The following is a 19,078-nucleotide window of genomic DNA, read 5'->3' on the forward strand; positions in this document are numbered from 1 at the left end:
TCCTGCCTCTCGAGAATTGAAGAAATTAAGAGAAAAATACAAAACAAGAAAATACGAAGAATAGCATGAAAAAAAAAAATAAGAAAGTCCAGACACACTTGGACACTGAGTATATATCATTATGCATATAAAGTATAAACCTAAATATTGTAACTGTTTATTGCATAGCGATGTTTATATCATACGAAAATGCATCGTTCGCAAACATTCAGAAACTTCGACTATAAAACGTGTTATTACATCTCTGAGATACAGCTAGATCTGAAATATGATAGATATAGTAGTGTTCGCATAAATTCCGATACATTGGACGTCTCGTTGTATTCTCTAATAAAAAAATTCTCACAAAGGAGATAATGACCTTAACCCTGCTGCAATTTTCGAATTTTTATATTAGAATCTTTTTCACGCTTCAGCAAACAAATTTTTAAAATGTTCAATAACGAATTGTGTCTACCATTAAAGTCTCTTCAGTATTTTGTTCAATCTTATTGCAGTACAATTAGATGAGAAATAATCGAAAGGATGTAGCAGGGTTAATCCAAAAACACTATCACACACGCTTGAAAAAGAAATACATCTAACGAGAACGAGCGAAAAAGACATAATATTTATGGTTTACCCTTGCTATATCTATTTACTGTCTTTGTCAATGGTAAGATGGTGACCTTAACCGCTTGAGCATAAGCGAAACAATTCTTCCAATAATCTAAAATATAAGAGAACACTACTATAACGTTATCTATGAAAGGATGATTTGAAATTGTAAAAAAGTGCACTGAAACGTGTAATGCACGTTGTTCTAAATTTTTATATAAGTACGGTAACACGCATATAAAGTATGATCAATTATTTGTTCAGCTGTAGCTCGAGACCTCGATGATTTTTATGTTCCTGAATATGGCGAGTAATGCTATTAGGCATACTTAAAGTACTGAATCTCATTAAACGGTATTAAACGACTGTATATCTAGTCATTCGTTTTGATCTCGTATAGTAACGTTCGCGCGGCCGAGAAAGATTGTAATCAAATATTTTTCTCAATCGCGCGTTCGATACGGAGAACGTGGCAAAATCCTCGACTTCTAAATTCGCCTTTGATCGTTGTTATCTACGGACGGCAACTCACTTGTACGCAAAATAAACGGAAAAATTACAATTGAAAAAAGATAAAAGGAAACAGCGTTTAGGTAAAAAGGAAGCGCGAGTTCAATCGTCCACGATCTACCGGACTATGTTTCGCTTGTTATCGACGGTTAATTAGCTATTAAACAAACAAAAAGGAAGTAGAAATTTAAGCCTAATCGTATTTATCACAATATATATTCTTTGACTTTTCTAATTTCATTTTCTAGCTATTCGTCTAAGTATCTGACGATTTACCGAAATATACAATTTTTAGCTACATTTATATTGCTTGTGTCTCGCAATTTGTATTCTCGACCGTCGATTGAAAATACCTTTTTTATCGATCAAGCTTGTGTTTAGCTTTATTACCGATCGCGTCGCTTCTTACAAACGCGATGATCGTCCTCGCCTTATTACCGACAGAGAATGTTTCCTCGGTGATTCTCCCGATACGCTTGTACCGATGGAGTAGCCACGAAGAAGAAGGAAAAGAGAAGAAATTCGCTTGTACGTCCAAAGAGGCCGCGTTTAGTTGATCCTACCCTTGTGGGTCATGTAACTTATGCTATCAGATAGGAGTTTTTCCCTAGCCTGTCTTCGAATTCTCGAACACATCGCTAATATCGTCCCCGCCATTAAACAAAGGAAGCCACAACCGATTCCTATGATCGTACTAAGAACAGTTGATCTAAGGCACACTCTGTCGTTCGTGGATTCACTAGGCCCTGTAAAAAAAAGTACCAATAATCAATATATATAAACAAATAAAAATGTTAATAATCATAATTATACAAGTTCTGTTTAAACGATGACTCGGATAACAGATTAAATATTTTAAGGTCGAATCATTTACTGAAATTACCACTTCGGAAAGCTGTAGTGGAATTCTGGAAGAATTCCGTATCTGCCTCGCCTTCCTGTAGAACACGCAACGATTGGAACAGATTGACGTTCTCTGACAAACTCGTTGCTGGCGTCGACGGGCCACCAATTTCTGGCAAAGAACGTTTAGCCACATTCTTGGCGTTCCTCCAATGACACGGTTGACTCTGTACAATCACGAATAATTCATATAACAACAGGCATATAAATTTACATCAAGACTTTTAACAAAACGATCTATTGTATGACAATTGGCTAAGAATTTATTCTCATTCGTTTCCTACATACTGGACATCTTCCGTGACACATTCTGACGTCGCACTCGATGTATAGAGCAGGTGAGCCAGTGAACCTGAACGTCTTCATGTAGGCGAAAACTTGAGTCTCGAAGAGACCACTCTCTGACCAGGATCCACGAAATCTACTGATCAATTTATCATCCACTGGGCATCCGTATTGATCAATCAGCTGAATCCTTTTATTTCCACCATTATGGGCGTAACAGTCGTTCACGACGATGTCGAAACCATCTGTGAAAATAAAAATATTCATTTTAGATGTTCATCCTAATATAGATTCGAATCTCTTTTATTAAATTTTACAGTAGAGTTCGATCTCTATTTATTAGAATTACATTTTAATTAAGTCGACCAAACACCTGCAAGTAGAATCTATTTGAAACTAATACATGAATGAGAAATTACAAAATTCCTATTGTACACGATGTTTCAAAAAATTAAAGTCAATAAAATAAATATGTCAAATACAATGAACAGTGGTATCGACCACACCTATGCTGTCGATAAAACAGGAAAGACCTTATTGATGAAAATATGTGATATTTAGATTTTCGTTTATCCAGACAAGTTTTTGCTTCTTTAGTAACTATTACATATTCCTGAAGTTTCATATCAACGTTCTGAACCAACCTAATGAACTTAAATAGCCTGAGTATATCGATTCTACTTAAAATTCTAGTATCTTGTAATATTTAAACCACATACTTATCGTAGTCAATTATTGACAACTTGGAATCGCGACTCGTTATCGATTTCTCGAACGAGGAAACCCTACTCTAATTTTAGTTTCTCGAAAGGAAACTGTGTACACAATAGAGGTCCTGGGTATTCCGTTGATCAGTGGAATGACACCAGGCAGATGTTACGTAGCGCTACGTGATTAGCACTAGAACAACCACACCAGTCAAATTGACTGGTTTTACAATTTTATTTTAAAATTCCTATTTCGTGTTCTATATTTTTTTCACAATGATGTAATGACTTTCGCAACGATAACGAAAAGAATAATATAATGAATTTTATTTTGTTTTTTATGTATTCAAACTCAAATAATTTTGTATCAATGCTACTTATACCAATACCAGTTAAAATGTCTGGTACTTGTCAAAGTGTAAAAGGGTCCTGCAATCTGTTTATCGAGCCCCAATTAACCAGTTTCCTCGTTTTCTACAACTTGCCACACGTTTTTAAAATTTTTACCGCGTAAATTACTAGATGCTAGTTAGATTAGTTAGACTAGTTCTACAATTTTATAAATGTGTCAATCCTCGTTTAGGAATTATGGTCCCAGATGGATTAATAATACCAAAAATGTACTACATAACATGGAATTTCTTGCGTAAGAAAGTAACAAATCAATAAATATAAAAATATTCTATTACGTATTTTTTAAAGACCAGTCATTTTGACTGGTTTTGGCACAAATAGCTTCGTGCTAACTATCGGCAGTTCCAGTGTTAGACCGTCGATTGTATGGAATCGATGTAAGAGTAGCGCAACGCGAAAATGCGTGTCCGCTATATCGGCGTACCGTATTTGCTGCGCATATAGATAATGAGAGTCAGAGGATCGCCGACACGGACTGGTCCAGCCACTCTAGTTCCAGTGGTCCCGTAACCGTATCTGATTTCCATGTAGCACTCTGGTGGCTGCAGGGTGAACACAACAGGATTCCCCGTCGCAACTCTGAAAGAAGATATCCGCGTTAGAGCCTTCTGCTGGGATCAACTTCCCGTTATCCATCAGTGGGACATCATACAGTACACGTTAAAAAATGCACGGTAGTACAAATATATATATATATATATATATATATATATATATATATATATATATATACAATAATTTTGAATTTTTTACTGTTATTATGGATGACTGATTGGCATTGCAAGTTGACAGATATTTAATAAGATGGTCAACATAGAGGAATTGAAAGGCAAAGCTTCTTCCAAACGTTGTAATCACATTCGCAAGTCGCTTTGAAGAGCTTAATTAAGGATCACTAATTGGTATTAATAATTAAGGTATTTAGTAAGACAATTACTCGACGTCGAGGAATGGAAAGGTGACGGTTTTCCAGAAGTCATAACCGTATTCGCAAGTCACTTTGAAGTGTTCGTCGAACTCCTCTTCGATCAGCGGGTTGTACTGCACTGTGACCGTGTTCCACATCAAGTTTTTCTGCAATGGAAAGAAATCGAGCGTTGTAAATCGCGAGGAGAAAATCACAGTGAGTGGGCCGTTTAGACGAAATATCGATCATCGATCAATTGGTTAAAGCGGTTTACAAAGAAATGCAAGGGTTAGATACTATGTATTAGTGGAGTTAACTGAGTGTGAAGAGCGAAGAAAAATTCTTTGAAGAGTCGACATTAAAATATTACTGGTACTTCTAGTACAAAATTAAATATGATACGTTGTTGAAATTTTTCATGCAGAACAACTAACAATAGGAAAAGAAGAGATATAGGAAAAAAGGATGAAGAATGACAAAGAAAGGAAAGAGGGAAGTTAGGAAAAATATCAAATGGGAATGAAGGATACAACGAGAATAAAATGGACAGGAAGGAAGAGAGAAGTAAAAGGGAAATTTGTGATCTATATTTAATTATTCACTTTATATGTTCATTTTATATCTTTTCAACGACTCTATAGGTCTAGTTCGCTGATCTGTAAGCTACTTAAGAGTCAACAGAATATCGTCTTCATCCAAATTCTTTTCCTCCGTTTCGTTTGATCTCTTTCTGACCGCAACTCAGTAGGAACAGACACGATTTTAGTGCATCCTGTATAAACCATGTCGACTTTAATAAATCACAGCAGAACGTAACAGAATTATTAGCATCAGCATTTATGATTCACGTCCGTTAAAGTTCTCTAACGGCACGGACGGTGCGTATATTAATATACATGTCGAGTCTCGTGGGACGTTAAACATTCAGACGACGGTGGATGATCGCGAGATAAAAGATAAAACGGGCCAAGTCGATTTTTTCATTTTTTTTTTTTTTTTTCGTCCACGTTAATCATTATTATTCCTTGTCAAAAGGGGCAAGTGGTCACGCTGTGATCGTAACGAACCACACCATCTATCTTTCGCCACACTATTATACAGTACTGTGCAAAAGTCTTAAATCATCTGTGTTACTCGTTTTACAATGGCAATTAAATATGTAGTCCCGCTGGAAGGTCTTAGGATACATCTTTAATAAAACTGTAGTGTTTGATATAGATTACGTATAACAATATTAAGATAGTTTATTCGTGTCACTGGCTACTTGTGGTTTCTTCTGATGCACTATTTCTTTTTTCAGTTATAATACACAGAGCCCTGGTTTAATTCTAACGGAGTCATTTACAACAGGTCTTTTTAACAAATAGCGTCATCTATTTGTTCGTTACTAGAAGTGAAACATTCTCATTTAATACACGGACTAAGGCTTTTGTACGTTACAGTATACACGCATGCTCTCTTTACGTACCGTAGGATTTTTTCGGCTGTCCTGATGATGAGTGTTCTCGCCGAGGGTGCCGCAACGATTCAGCTGAATATAGAACTCGTAGTAGTCGCGGCCAGTTCCGTTCACGTACATGCAGTCCGGGTCATAGGAGTAGCCTTTAATTGAAATTGATCGTTCACTGTCAGCAATTTTCGTACACACACCCACGTTTACAAGTACATATTCATTAACACACTTACTGGGGTCATGTAAAACTCAATAACGAATCCAGATTACCAAACAAAACCATTTACAACAGATACGGTAAAAATATAATAATAAAGTTTGTTAATAAATTGAGAGCTGTAAGAAAAGGTCAAAGTCTTTTGTAGAACTGAATTAATATTAATAGGAAAATCGTACGAGCTACAAGCTATGTACGTGTATTAACGCATTCTGTTCCATAACAGCATGTAACACGCTTGGCAACAAAACAAATAAAATCGTGAAAATTACATGTGCTACAGTAACCTACATAAGTAACGTACATGAGATAGGATTGTAGACTCGAGCAATTTCTTCTATGTTTTATTATTTTCATTCCTTCTATATGTTGCCATACAGAAACTAGACTACGTCGGAGCTAATTGTTGAATTTCTGAATAATTGAAACACGCGTAGTGTAAGAGAAGTTTTCCTTTAGCTTTTAAAATCACGAATATGAAAGAACGATCGAGCAAAACTGGAACGATAATCATCTATACCCTGTTCGAATCGAGAGGAACGCTCAAAGAGAGCTGAATAGGCTGGAAGGAGGACGGTGACCAACAAGGACGAGCTATTTGCAGGTGCATCGCGTGCATCGTGCAAAGAGCAGGCAACGCGTTATGCTTCTTTCAAAATAACGGAAATGCACGGTTCGACTATGCTGGTCTGGATGGACTCGCCTTGGAAAAAAGGAAAATTTTCTCTCTTTCCATCTTCCTTTCTCTATCTCTGTTTGCTAGTGGCGAACTTCAGCGAGATCGTTTCACGATAATGTTTTGCCATTAGCTCGTCAGCATCGTAACAGTTCGAGCGTTGTGTCCGCAGAGATGATGATTGCGAACGGCAAAGTCGTGAGGTCGTACAACGCGGACGTGATAGTACGTCTTTTGATGCGGATCCTCGCAGCCACGTCCACGATTCATGTCGCGATGTTAATTTCCAAAGGGCTACTTACCCGCTGAGTAGAGCAACCCGGTGAAGGAACCGTTGAAACCGATCCGGATTTTCATGTAGTCGTCCTGACATTCCGCCTCGATATCTACAAATTTTTATTTTATTAATAAGAAATACTTCCACAATTTTTTTTTTTGTTAGATGGTTGGTTTTCTATGAGTTGTTTCACTATTTTGATTGGATTGGTGCGAAGTTAAATTGTGTTTATACATAGTTTGTACATTTCTCTTAGTGAATTATAAAATAAACAATTTTTCGATTTTTATATGTGAAGCACGTGCTCATACTAATCTTGTTAATTATGTCCTTAGCTCGTTGAATTGCTTTCAGCATTTTTAAAAAACATGTTCAACATTTAACTCTAAAGGAATCAAACAATTTACTTTGTCAGGGTTGAGTTGTCAGTTTGGTGTTTGCATATCCCATATGCCGATGATTAATGACTAATAATGTTCAACTTTAAATGTAAAACTCAAATTTACATAAAATACTTAACACTTTGACTGCCATGCCACGCTCAGGACGCCACAGTGTTTTAACACAGATGCAAGATTTCTTCTCATTTTTTTTATTGATGTTCTAATAAAAATGTTTAATTGTTCAACGGGCAACTATTTATTTCAAAGTATCTTCTATTTATCGGTTATATTCAAAATGCCCTAACTGTCAATTTTCATTCAATTTTTACAATTGACAAGTTGAAGCGCTCCGGTCATCAATGACCATTGTGGCATCACAGGAGAAACCGTGGCGGGTCATGTATAACCAACGTGCCAGTCAAAGTGTTAATGAGTTATTAGGTTTGCCCAAAGTGCAGAAAATATCGGAGATTAAGAGATAAGCAATTTCTAAATTCTTCGTTTTATCACACTGTCGAAAGGTTAATAGCGGAGTATATAGTACACATACATCCCCCTCAAATTCTCCCACGTTTTTCCCAGAGTCACGTATCGTACTTTCCAAACGAGCGTCAATTTCCACGATGACGAACGAGTCATCAACACCCGCCTGCTTTTACGATCGGAAGCTTCGATAAAACGGTTCCAACGAGGCAGCGAACCTAAGAGAAGTCACGATGCCGAAACGTTGGTGTTTCGTGTCGAAACAGTCGGAAAATCGGGGGCCATCCGGTGGGCGGAAAGCGGCGGAAAACCGGCCGCCGATGACGAGTGAAAGTAAACCGGCGAAGCCCCTTTATAGGTGCTCTTCGTGGTAAGGAGCCGTTTCCATCGTAAAACGACGTAATCCAGCGGGAGTGTGGAAGATGAACGGCGTTAGATGGAGGCTGAAGATAGTCACACTCGAGGTAATCCTCGATGATACAACGTTTCGTCGAGAGAACGTTTCCCGCCCGTTTTCTTTTTCTCTCTCCTTCCTTTCTTTTCTTTCTTTTTTTATTCTTCAGTGTGACTGTGTAGGTAGGTGCGCGTGCTGCACTAGCAGCACGCGTACACCATTTTCGACCGGTATGCACACTTATTAGAATTGCGGATAAGTAAAGTGCTTTGTGTTCAGAGGCCGGCAAAACGTCCGAGAGTAAACAATGGAAGCGGTTACGCAACTCTGATATACTCGCGCTCGAGTACGCGAGGAGAAGTATAGTATCTCGGTGTCACGACGAACATTCTTCACTCGCGATTTCGCCCGTGACTCCTTTCGTCGTTGGTTTACCTCTTTGTATCTATGCACGAGATACGATACGACTCGATGGTATGTGAATAATTGTATATTTTATCTGGATTTAGAGTCATATTAAGTCATTACATAATAATATCTTATTATTAGGTTGTCCGAAAAGTTTCTTTCGTTTCATAAGGTGATGATAGATGAGCAACAATTTCTGTTTTATATTGTTTTATTGAATTAGGTATGATCCATTTCGTTATTATTATGTTCGTGCATAATTCAATAAACTAATATAAAACAAAAAACATCGTGCGTCTATTATTTCCTTATAAAACGAAAGACACTTTTCGGACAACCTAATACATAACAATGTTGTTCGAAAATTGAAATCTTCCTAACTTAATCTCATTTTCATTCCCATTTTCGCTCGAACCAGGGACTGTACATATTTTCTGTAAACGTAAATAAATGATAAATAATCCTCTTCCAATTCCACTAAATATAACGCGCAATATCTCACTCTGAAGAACAGTGAAACATTGCCAACAATCTATTAATCATCTAACTTCTAGTCATAGTAACTTTTAACTATCTAGCTGTTAACCGTAAGGGCATCGTTCATTTTCAACAGCGAAATCGTTTGTACGCGCACAATGACGAGAGTACGAGTTTCAAAAATAAGAAGCGCAATGGTTCATTTACGTGAAAGACGCTGCATCAACGACGACGAAGAGCAGAAGAAAGAAGAGAAAATGGACACCCGAGGTCGTAGAAACGAGCGTGCACAGGAGGATACATTAAAGCTAATGGGCCTTCTTTCGCGTAATCGACGATACCGCGGGTGGCCGCCGTGTTTCCCGCAGAGAGAACCTTTATGACTTCATCGAGACTAAGCCGGTCTCCATTGGAGAACGTGCACAGCTCATCATCGATAAGCATGCTCTAAGACGAGTCGTCTAATTCGGGAACCTGTCATGTCGTTCTTTAACGATTCCTATCAATTTACCTCTTGATTAAGCCACCCTTCGTCCGTGCAGCCTTAACCTTCCAGCAATTACGAGTCGTGTTTCGTTCGAATCTGGACAGCGTAAATCTCGGAAATTACAATGGAGACTGGACGAGCAACGCCTTCGAGACGAATTTATTGGAGGATAGCGTCTCGCGAGCCGCAATTTCGCGAATTACAGACCTTCACGGGTCACGTCCACCAGATAAGATCAAGTTCTTTTTCCTTAGGTTGGTGCATAAAAGATGTTTTTTCAAGTCGCACACTGTATTTAATCGAAGCAATTTCCACGTTAGTCGTTTAATCGATTAACAGCTTCTATCTTAAACAATGATACTTATCCTAGACTTGACAGAAATTCACGATAGACGACTCTTTTTCAAACCCATCAAATATCATACAATATACAACATACGTGTCTACTTTCAGAAACGCTCCAAACATTCCAAATAACCAAATATCGTCTAAGAATGTGTATCTTTCTCCTATATGTCGGAGATGTAGGGACATCGGGCCTTTCTTTTCAAATTTTAGCAAGATCCCCAATACTTTGGTCTAAACTATTCATTATAGCTGTACTTAAATAATAGAACTTAGAAGTAGTAGTTGTGATATGATCTGATTATGTTTGCCCGAGATTTGTGACAGTGGGCTTGGGCTTGGGGTGACACAACTGGTCGCCGAACGTAGCCACGGTCACGGGATGAACGTTTTTACTTAACAGAAGAAGTACCAATATCGAGGGACACACGTTGTATTAACAAACAAGCCCCGGGTAGGAGCAATGACGGCTCTACGCGGGTCTGTCTAGTAACGGCGCCTGGAATTTTGTTGATATCCCCGGTCAATATGCAATTGACAAATGTGATCGTATCAGTCTTTTATTCTTGTGATCACCTTGGAGAGTTTTCACACAACGTCTTGTCAGTTTGTCAGAAAGATACCGTGCGTCACAGCTAACGTCACTTAGAGTTTCAAAACATATTCAATTGTATAAAGAGTTTACCCGTTGACCGTAGATTCGTTTGAACCTAAGAACATTGTCTTTTACATTAAGAGTGCCGAATTACCACGTTAAATTGTTAAACCCTGTTAAATCAACACTTGTACGTATAATTGTAAATATAAACTCCATTGAACAACTACGATGGCTTGTCCTAATGAAGATACGTTACACGCCCCTATGTCTAACGTCAACCCGACATATGAATTCTAAATGTAAATTTAGTGTTCCTATACCATTATTTCGGCTATTAAGATCCAAAATTCTCAACAACTAGTAATAGATTAATAAATTTTATTAGCGGATTCACACGTTATAGATTGTAGGTGATAGACTGCGGTTGATTTTGTATTAATGAGAATTCTAAAGGTGAAAAAATACACGGAACGTGCTCATAAAAATATATAAAATTCCACTTCTTTGGTTGTATGTATATATAAAAAAAAATTCCATCTTTCATTTTTCGATTTATAATTCACGCTCGAATTTAAATTCCATCTCACGTTCCTCTACACCATTGCTGGTAATTTTGCAGCAAGTCTTGCGAATGCTAATTGCAATGATTTCCACGATGCGGCATTTCCATTAAATATCCCAGCATCAAACCACTCGAATATCACAAAATGTCATAATTAATGACATACACGGAAACCTCTGAAAGAACAACAGCGCTATCAAATTTGAAACGAATCGATTCGAATTTTATTCTTGTGATCACCTTGGAGAGTTTTCACACATCGTCTTGTCAGTTTGTCAGAAAGATGCCGTGCGTCACAGCTAACGTCACTTAGAGTTTCAAAACATATTCAATTGTACAAAGAGTTTTCCCGTTGACCGTAGATTCGTTTGAACCTAAGAACATTGTCTTTTACATTAAGAGTGTCTAATTACCACGTTAAATTGTTAAACTCTGTTAAATCAACATATAAATTAAATCTATATCTATAAATTAAATCTTGTACATATAATTGTAAATATAAACTCCATTGAACAACTACGATGGCTTGTCCTAATGAAGATACGTTACACGCCCCTATGTCTAACGTCAACCCGACAAACCCGACATATATATTACTATCCTTCGTGTATCAAACGGTTTATAACTAAATAAATGGAATTTATAGAGAAAGGAGACTCGAGAGCTATAGAGAGCTATAGAGAGCTATGGAGACGCGGATAATACCGATCGAGAGAGAAGTGAAGAGAAAGGAAATGAGTGGACGTGTCGAACGCAGTAGTGTCTCGGTGTCGGGAGTGCCGTACGAGTTTCCGACACCGTTTTAATTGCGTCCACTCTAACGGTAGCTGTTCGCCATCGCATCGCGTCGCGAATGCCGGACCGTCGAGAAAGCTGTGCACCAGTGACGACGCCGATGGATCGATCGATCAAACGCTTCCTAGCTACGTCCACCGCCACTCGGAAAAGTAGCAATAATAACGGATATCTGCGTGTGGTAACGGTCCTCGAGGGTGAAAGCGTTCGCTTTCTTATTGGAGATTCCTAGTTCAGGATTTAGGTATTTAATTTAATTAAATGAAAGAGAATCGTGCAATAGCGTAGTTATAAGTTTTTGTTTGGATATGCAAAAACTGCTATCCTTTTACAGTTGGGAAATGTGGTAACTAAACTGATGGTGAAATGTTTCATAGTATTTGAAAATCACTTACGTTGAACTCGAGTAGTATTAGGTCTATATCTCCTGTGTTCCCGATCCCAGGTCTCCGGATGCCTTTTCCAGTCCTCATCCCCAACCACTCCAGTTCCTCCACCTCCAGGTATTCCTTGTAGACCTTGAAGGGTCTGAAGAGCTTGAAGATTCGGGCTCAAGGGTCTTCCTTTTAGCGATGGTATTGGTACATACGCTGCTCCTTCTCCAACGTACACAACCTTCGTTCGAAAGGAACAAAATTAACTCGATTAACAAAGCTAAATTGAATTAAACCATTCGAAATCCATTTCCAACTAATAGACAGTCCAGTTACAGATTGCTCAATCTTTCCTTATAATTTTGGATTTCTAATAATTTTAAATTTCAGATGGTACTTTCCACAATACTCTTATTTTTTTATTTTAATTCTTCGAGTGCTTTATATTAAATAATAACTAGATTGCGGATGTTTATGCATTTATGAAACATTTAAATATACAGAAATATGTAAAATATATATATATAACATGCAGAGGTATCTATAATATGAGTAATACATAATATAAGTAAAATAATCCAGCTCTAAAAATTCTGTTCTTTTCGACAGATATATTCGCAAAATTATGAATTTGCGTAAATATTCACAATCTATTAATAAGAGAAACACAATTTTTGTCACATGACGAACACGGTACGTCGACAAAAATCAATTTCAAATAACTTAACGTCATCACCGAAACTTAGAAATTAATGAATAATGAATAAACAATGGTATACCAGGAATAACAAAATTGCCAAACCACAGTATGGGAATCGCATAACAAAATCAAAATAGACCCACACCATTCATGCCTCTTTTACCGTTGATCCAGGTGCAATTTCCCACGTGGAAACGAGTGGTTACAAAGGAAAAGGGAAAACGACGAGATGAGAAGGAAAAGAACTGTACGGTGGACGCGTGACTAACGCTTGGCAAGCTCGTTCCTCACGTGTTGTGTGAACGCCTTGAAACATCGGGTTCTTGTTCTTGTACGATTGCAATGCACGCGCGTCAGGATAATACTTGGTTTCGCTTGTCGCGTAACCCGTGACTTCCATTTGTTCCACCATCTCCAGCAATCTTCCTTCTCCTCTTCCTCGTTTTCTATATCACTTGGTGCACGTGTCTTATGGATCTACCAGCGTGCACCAAAGTTAGCCGATAAATGTTTCAAAAGAAAAGTCGTGTTTATGTCGAAGATGGTTATTGCAGTTCGTAGTACGATGCTAATATTCGCTACTTTGCAACGAAGTCCTTAAACCAATATTATACAACCTTCCTCAAATTGTGAATTTCTTTCGTAATAGTCAAATAATCTGCCACCTTCTCTCTTTTATAAATTTAGACAGAGCTGCGTTTCATAAGGATAAGACTATCATAAATTTCCAATTCTTGAACAGGTACGAGGCACGAGAGATATAACATGAGAAAATCTAACTATAAGTCTACAAAATTGAACAGTTATGAAAGTTCACTTAAGGAACTTATTGTTACAATTTCATGTTACTGTGTTCTTAGTTTAATTTTCGTATAATAAAATATTCTGTTATTTTAACGTCATAATTATGAAACAAGAATATAAATTCCTCCCCTTTAGCGAATACAATCAAACTTGATTTCAAACACCTTGTCATTTAATATGTAAAATACATTCTTATATATATTAAGTTAATATACAAAAATTAAAAGTTTTCAGGTGATTTTATGGTTATGAGACGCAGTGCAATTTTCTTCCTTCCCAAAAATCTCAGTGTTATATCACGAATAGAATAATGTAACTATATTGAAATGAATGCGAAAAATCTTGAAAAATAATTATAACGATCTTTAAAAACCAATCCTCAGAAAATACTTCGCGATTCGGAGATTGGTAACGTGGATTATAAGGAATCGTGGAAACGAAGTCTATCTGTGATTGAATATCAGTTTTGTTTCTGATCTTCAGTTTTACGAGACTGTGTTTCGCCTTGCAAACGCGGCACGCAGAATCCAGAGGGGAGAAAGAACAATAAGAAGAGAAGCAGATTGCAACATGCACCGTAAACGAAAAAGAGCATAATTCTTGTGCAATAAGTCGTCTTACGGGACCTCTGGAATCCGTTGCAATTATCGAAACCATAATAGAAAGCCATTTTCACAGGACTTTTCAAAAAAGCCTTTCCCTTCCTTCCTCACCAACCTTTCAAACTTTCAAGACTTTCCAACCTATCGAGATGTTCAAGATTTCTGAGACGATCAAGTTTTTTAAGAGTTTTAAATTTCGCATCATGTTTGAAGCGATTGGAAATTTTTACTATAACACAAATTCAAAGCGATTCGAAATGTTTCAGAATTCATCACTAGTATTCTCTCTGAGCCGGATCAGGTAGGAGGCGGCACGTGGTTGGTGGTAAACGCCAGGCTACGCAAAAAGTACTGCAAATAGCCTCCATATGTCGGTACCAGTGGAAACAATCGTGTCGTTACACGCTCTTCTTCGCCGATCTCTCGCCTCTTTTTACCTCGTTTCTTCGTCTGCTACCAGCTCTAACAACGAGCTGAGATTCTTTCTCGGATTCCAGTTCGTGCGTTCTCCACTCGAATCAACTCTCCGCGCGAGCAACTTACACGCAGTATTCTCGTCATTTTCCTTTTCGTTCTCCTATTTGTACTCTTTCTTGGGAGATTATAGCTTTTCATGGATTCCACTTTTCTGACATTTCTGGAACTTCTTCTGGAACTTGAGCGGCGTTTATGGGCCACTAGAATGGTTAACAGCATTGCTCCTTCGTGGTATCTTCTGTCTCTTCGCTTTATGGGAGCCGGAGGATACTTCGAAACGTCTTTAGAGGTATCGTTTTGAGAAACGCTCGCGAGGTAGAACGTGCAACGTGTTTGGCAACAGGCTTAGGTTAAAGTGCTCGGTTTCCACGGAAATGGATCGTTTAGATCTTCCTTTTCGGCTTTTAGGAATATCCAGGAAGCGCGCCTTTTCACTGTGGATGATCTCTTGTTCTTGTAAGAAATAGAATTTTGAGACCTAAATAGCCTTTCACAAATTGTGATTTTGAAACGTCAGTGCTTGATGCTTAAAATATAGCTCATCCTAAGGATCAAAACTTTATTGAATTATCTCAGTAAATTTTCTATACTTTTCATTGTTAAATATAATTTTGAATCTTCAATCGTAGCAAATTTATCTAAATATCTATCATAATAAATTCGATCTGATGAGAATATTAGAAATATTTCTTCTGGAACTGGATATCTTGTGAAAAATATAAAGTTGTAAGACATATCATTTTGAAAATTGTAATTTTCTTATTTTCTATGCTCCATGTCCATTTAAAATCGAAAGATCTATTTTCTCGAAATACCTTCCATTGTCTTTATAATTAAATATATTAATTCGCTACGTTCAATATAATATAAATATATTCTAAATCCTCTACATATTGTAAGTTCGATATAACAAGAATACTTGGAATGCTTCTCCTAACAGACGATGATTTTTTGCCTTATGAGGAAAGTTATGAACTTAAAATTCCTTTTTAACAATATTGATTTTCTACATAATTTTTTATGTTTGATACTTAAGATCAAATCTGCATTGATATTTTATCTTCTTGAGATAGCTTCAGTCGTCTTCTTCGTTAAATATCATTGTGGATCGACTACGTGTCATAGTAAACTCGACGCGACATCCATGGATAGCGTATTTTAAGACAAGATCTTTCTGCGGGCTGTTGTCGATGGTCTCTCGAGTCTCATCATGACACGAGCGCTCATGCGATGATTAACGGTCGCGTGGTTGGAGCGACGAAACTCATTAGTCGAGCTATGATCGGTCAGATGAGAGCTAGGTGAACGTACCTATCGTATCTCGGAGATTGTCCCTGACCTACACCTGTTCATCAACCAAACCTGATTATCTTATCGTTTAATGTTTCTTGCGAATTCCATGTGATCCGTAATTCCCGGTTTTAGCCAGAAGAATTCTCTTGTGGTTGTACTAAATTACAGAAAATACGTTCATCGGTGCTTTTTATAGTTTCTTCTGTTGTGATTTGTTTCGTTGATGCACAGGTATTTCGTTCGCTGGATACTACAAGTAGGAAAAAATGTTGTTGATTATCGTTCAAAGAAACTGTCCAAGTTCGCAATGTGTAGATTCTTAGAAAATAATGATTTATCACTTCACAAAATGAAAAATAACCAGTCGTTTCTATAGAACCGCTTGATCAGGGGGATTAACCTTCGGCGTACTAGTCAGACACGCGTCAATCGCTTATCTTCTCTCCTAGCGTACAAATAATCGATGCGGAAAATATATCGTCGCTCTGCTAAAAGAATGATATAAACAGTAAATTTAAACTTTTTAGGAAATCGGTTTAAAGCAGCAGATTATTAAAACAGAGAACATTTTTCAATCTTCTTCCCTTCGCAATTGGGTTAATCTTTAACTGTAAGCAAAATCTTTAAATTTTGTACGTCTCTAATAAAAATTGTAAAGGATTATAATAGCTTTTTGTGTCAAATAATATAATTTTATTAGATAAGATGATGGTATCACCGTTCTAAAATCTAGGGAAATTTGCAAATACATAAAATTGACTCTTCTAGTAAACCAAAGAATTTCTTTTTACTTGAATAAAAAAATTCTTAAGTTTTCTTATACAAGAACTACCAATGTTCTTAAAAAACGGAGGTAAATTATGCTATAGACATCACCGGCGCAATTCAGGTGAAAATGATTCGATGAAGATGAAGAATTTGCTACGTGAATATGCATCATGGAACTGACGCTTCGTCGAATCAACTTCGACTTCGTAAAAATACTCACAGCATCGTGATCGCTGGCCTCATGCGTTAACGCTTCCCTGGTTTCATTGTGAAGCGAGTCGTCATCCTCGGGACCAGATCCACTTCCCGCCCAATAATCCTCGGTTGTCTCGTCCAACACCGAGTCTTCCGCGTTTCCATCGCCCTCTCCGTTCTCGTGATTCGTTGCCTTCAAAATTTACCTTTAACTTTAGTCTTCATAAAAGATTAAAATTTTAAATAGTCATTTTTGTGCCTGATCTACCTGACATCGAAGCGTTGCCACTGTTAAAAGCCACACGATTGCGTATCTGAAACAAAATAGAAGAAAACATTTTTATTAGTTTAATAATATATTTTCAACATTTTAGAATTTTACGCTCAAAATAATTATTTTTTGTTGTCTGAAAACAACTATTTTCTTTACCTGAAGAAGAAGATATTTCCAAAATTCTATAATTCTATAATATTTTAAATAACTATTTTAATTATTGTTTATACAATATTAAAGGCAATATAGATGAATGTACTACACATATTCCAATGTAAAGACATACAAATCAATTAAAGGCAGAATTAGAATTATGTACTCGACAGCTTAGCAGTGCAATTCTCATAGGCACCTTTTCTTTATTCGATGACATAAGCAAATTAATAGTCTACAAGTTCTAATGCATTCTAATGACCAGTTTAGACGCATTCTAATAACTACTTTAAATGCTATGAATATATTTGAATAGGTATGCTAATTTCAAATACTGTCGCAAAAATCTTTGGTTTCATTAACTTTTCTATTTCTTTTTACAGAAAGCTTTCTGCAGAAACAACCTTTTTTATGTACTTGATTAGTTTAGCCATTGCAGTGTTAAAGACAAGGTAAATTTAAATTATGTTTCAATAGCCATATAGAATATAGCAACGCTTCTTCGATATTTGAGTTTTCATTTGCATTTGAAATATAATGGCATTAATAATTGCCTGTGAACATACATCACAAAATCATGCAATCACGAATATTGTCACTTTAGCATATTGCTATTTGCGTCACCCCGCTAATTCTTTTATCGTCGAGTTCAAATTTCCTATTGTTCGTTCATCTTCGAAAGCGAAACATCTACAAAAATCATTTAGTAATTGTCCTTCTGAAAAAATTATAGCTAGATAACAAAAATAACATGTGAGGGAAACAAAGAAGATTTAAGAAATCTGTAATGTTTAATAAATATGAAGAAACCAGACATTTTGGACAGAAATAAACTTTCAAAATTTGTTGTTTTCTCTCTCGGTAGAGACAAAAATAACAAATTTTTCCACATTGAATCAGAATTTGATTTACAAGATTTCGATGATTACCCTACAGATTTCCAGTCCACACACGTTTCTAGTCTAGACACCGTTCCCTATGCCAAAGAAACCCCAGGTTCTCTGTGATTATCCAAGGTAAGCCAAGCAGCCTGAGAACGTGAAGCGGACTCGGAACGTGCACGTTTGTTCACGCGGTAACAGGCCGCGGACCGACGCGAATTCGCGATAATAACGAAAGACAACGGACGGATAGGATCGCGGGAAACCATAATCGGATCATTGCCAAGCGTGACTTGGCCTAATCGGCCCGCAGGATCGAGGGAATCCTCGTCGATGCGTCAGCAAACGCGTGTCTCGCATACGGAACGCGTTTCACCACTTTTTGACTCGTGACACTCGCCAAGTTCCTGCAAGCTTCCATAATGTTCCCAGAACAAGAGTAGAAGAAATAGAATGATCAATGAGTCATGTTCACGAGAGAGTAGCGCAATGAACTTGACAATACTCGATCTTGTAAGAAATGGAAAGACGTTAACCCGTTAGGATTCGTGTCACTTTTGTTCTCATAGAGCGAACCGATGAATTCGTTCCTCCCCTTTTGTTTTATCACTTCCTCCTTCTCCAGGCTTCGTTTTTCGCCATCTACCTCTTCTACGTGGTTGGTTGCACTTCATCGACT

At 37.2% G+C, this 19,078-nt stretch overlaps 1 protein-coding gene across 2 annotated transcripts in view; it reads right to left on the reverse strand.

Annotated features, from left to right (window-relative positions):
• Positions 1-93: 93 nt before the first annotated feature.
• LOC138182910 (uncharacterized) overlaps positions 94-19,078 on the reverse strand; it is an 86,831-nt gene continuing 67,846 nt past the window's right edge. Inside the window, exons 2-12 of one of the 2 annotated variants that reach the window (XM_069119313.1) lie at positions 17,360-17,405; positions 17,117-17,284; positions 13,244-13,429; positions 12,274-12,493; positions 6,972-7,055; positions 5,792-5,925; positions 4,354-4,490; positions 3,841-3,995; positions 2,299-2,540; positions 1,991-2,177; positions 94-1,853 (exon numbers count right to left, since the gene is read on the reverse strand). In XM_069119313.1, coding sequence (XP_068975414.1) covers positions 1,657-1,853; positions 1,991-2,177; positions 2,299-2,540; positions 3,841-3,995; positions 4,354-4,490; positions 5,792-5,925; positions 6,972-7,055; positions 12,274-12,493; positions 13,244-13,429; positions 17,117-17,284; positions 17,360-17,405 — 1,756 coding nt within the window. In that variant the 3' untranslated portion in view covers positions 94-1,656. The remainder of the gene's footprint in view (positions 1,854-1,990; positions 2,178-2,298; positions 2,541-3,840; positions 3,996-4,353; positions 4,491-5,791; positions 5,926-6,971; positions 7,056-12,273; positions 12,494-13,243; positions 13,430-17,116; positions 17,285-17,359; positions 17,406-19,078) is intronic. The other variant, XM_069119314.1, reaches the window with a different exon arrangement.

Source organism: Bombus flavifrons, chromosome 8, assembly GCF_040668555.2.
Source record: "Bombus flavifrons isolate JBK064 chromosome 8, iyBomFlav1_principal, whole genome shotgun sequence".
NCBI lineage: Eukaryota > Metazoa > Arthropoda > Insecta > Hymenoptera > Apidae > Bombus > Bombus flavifrons.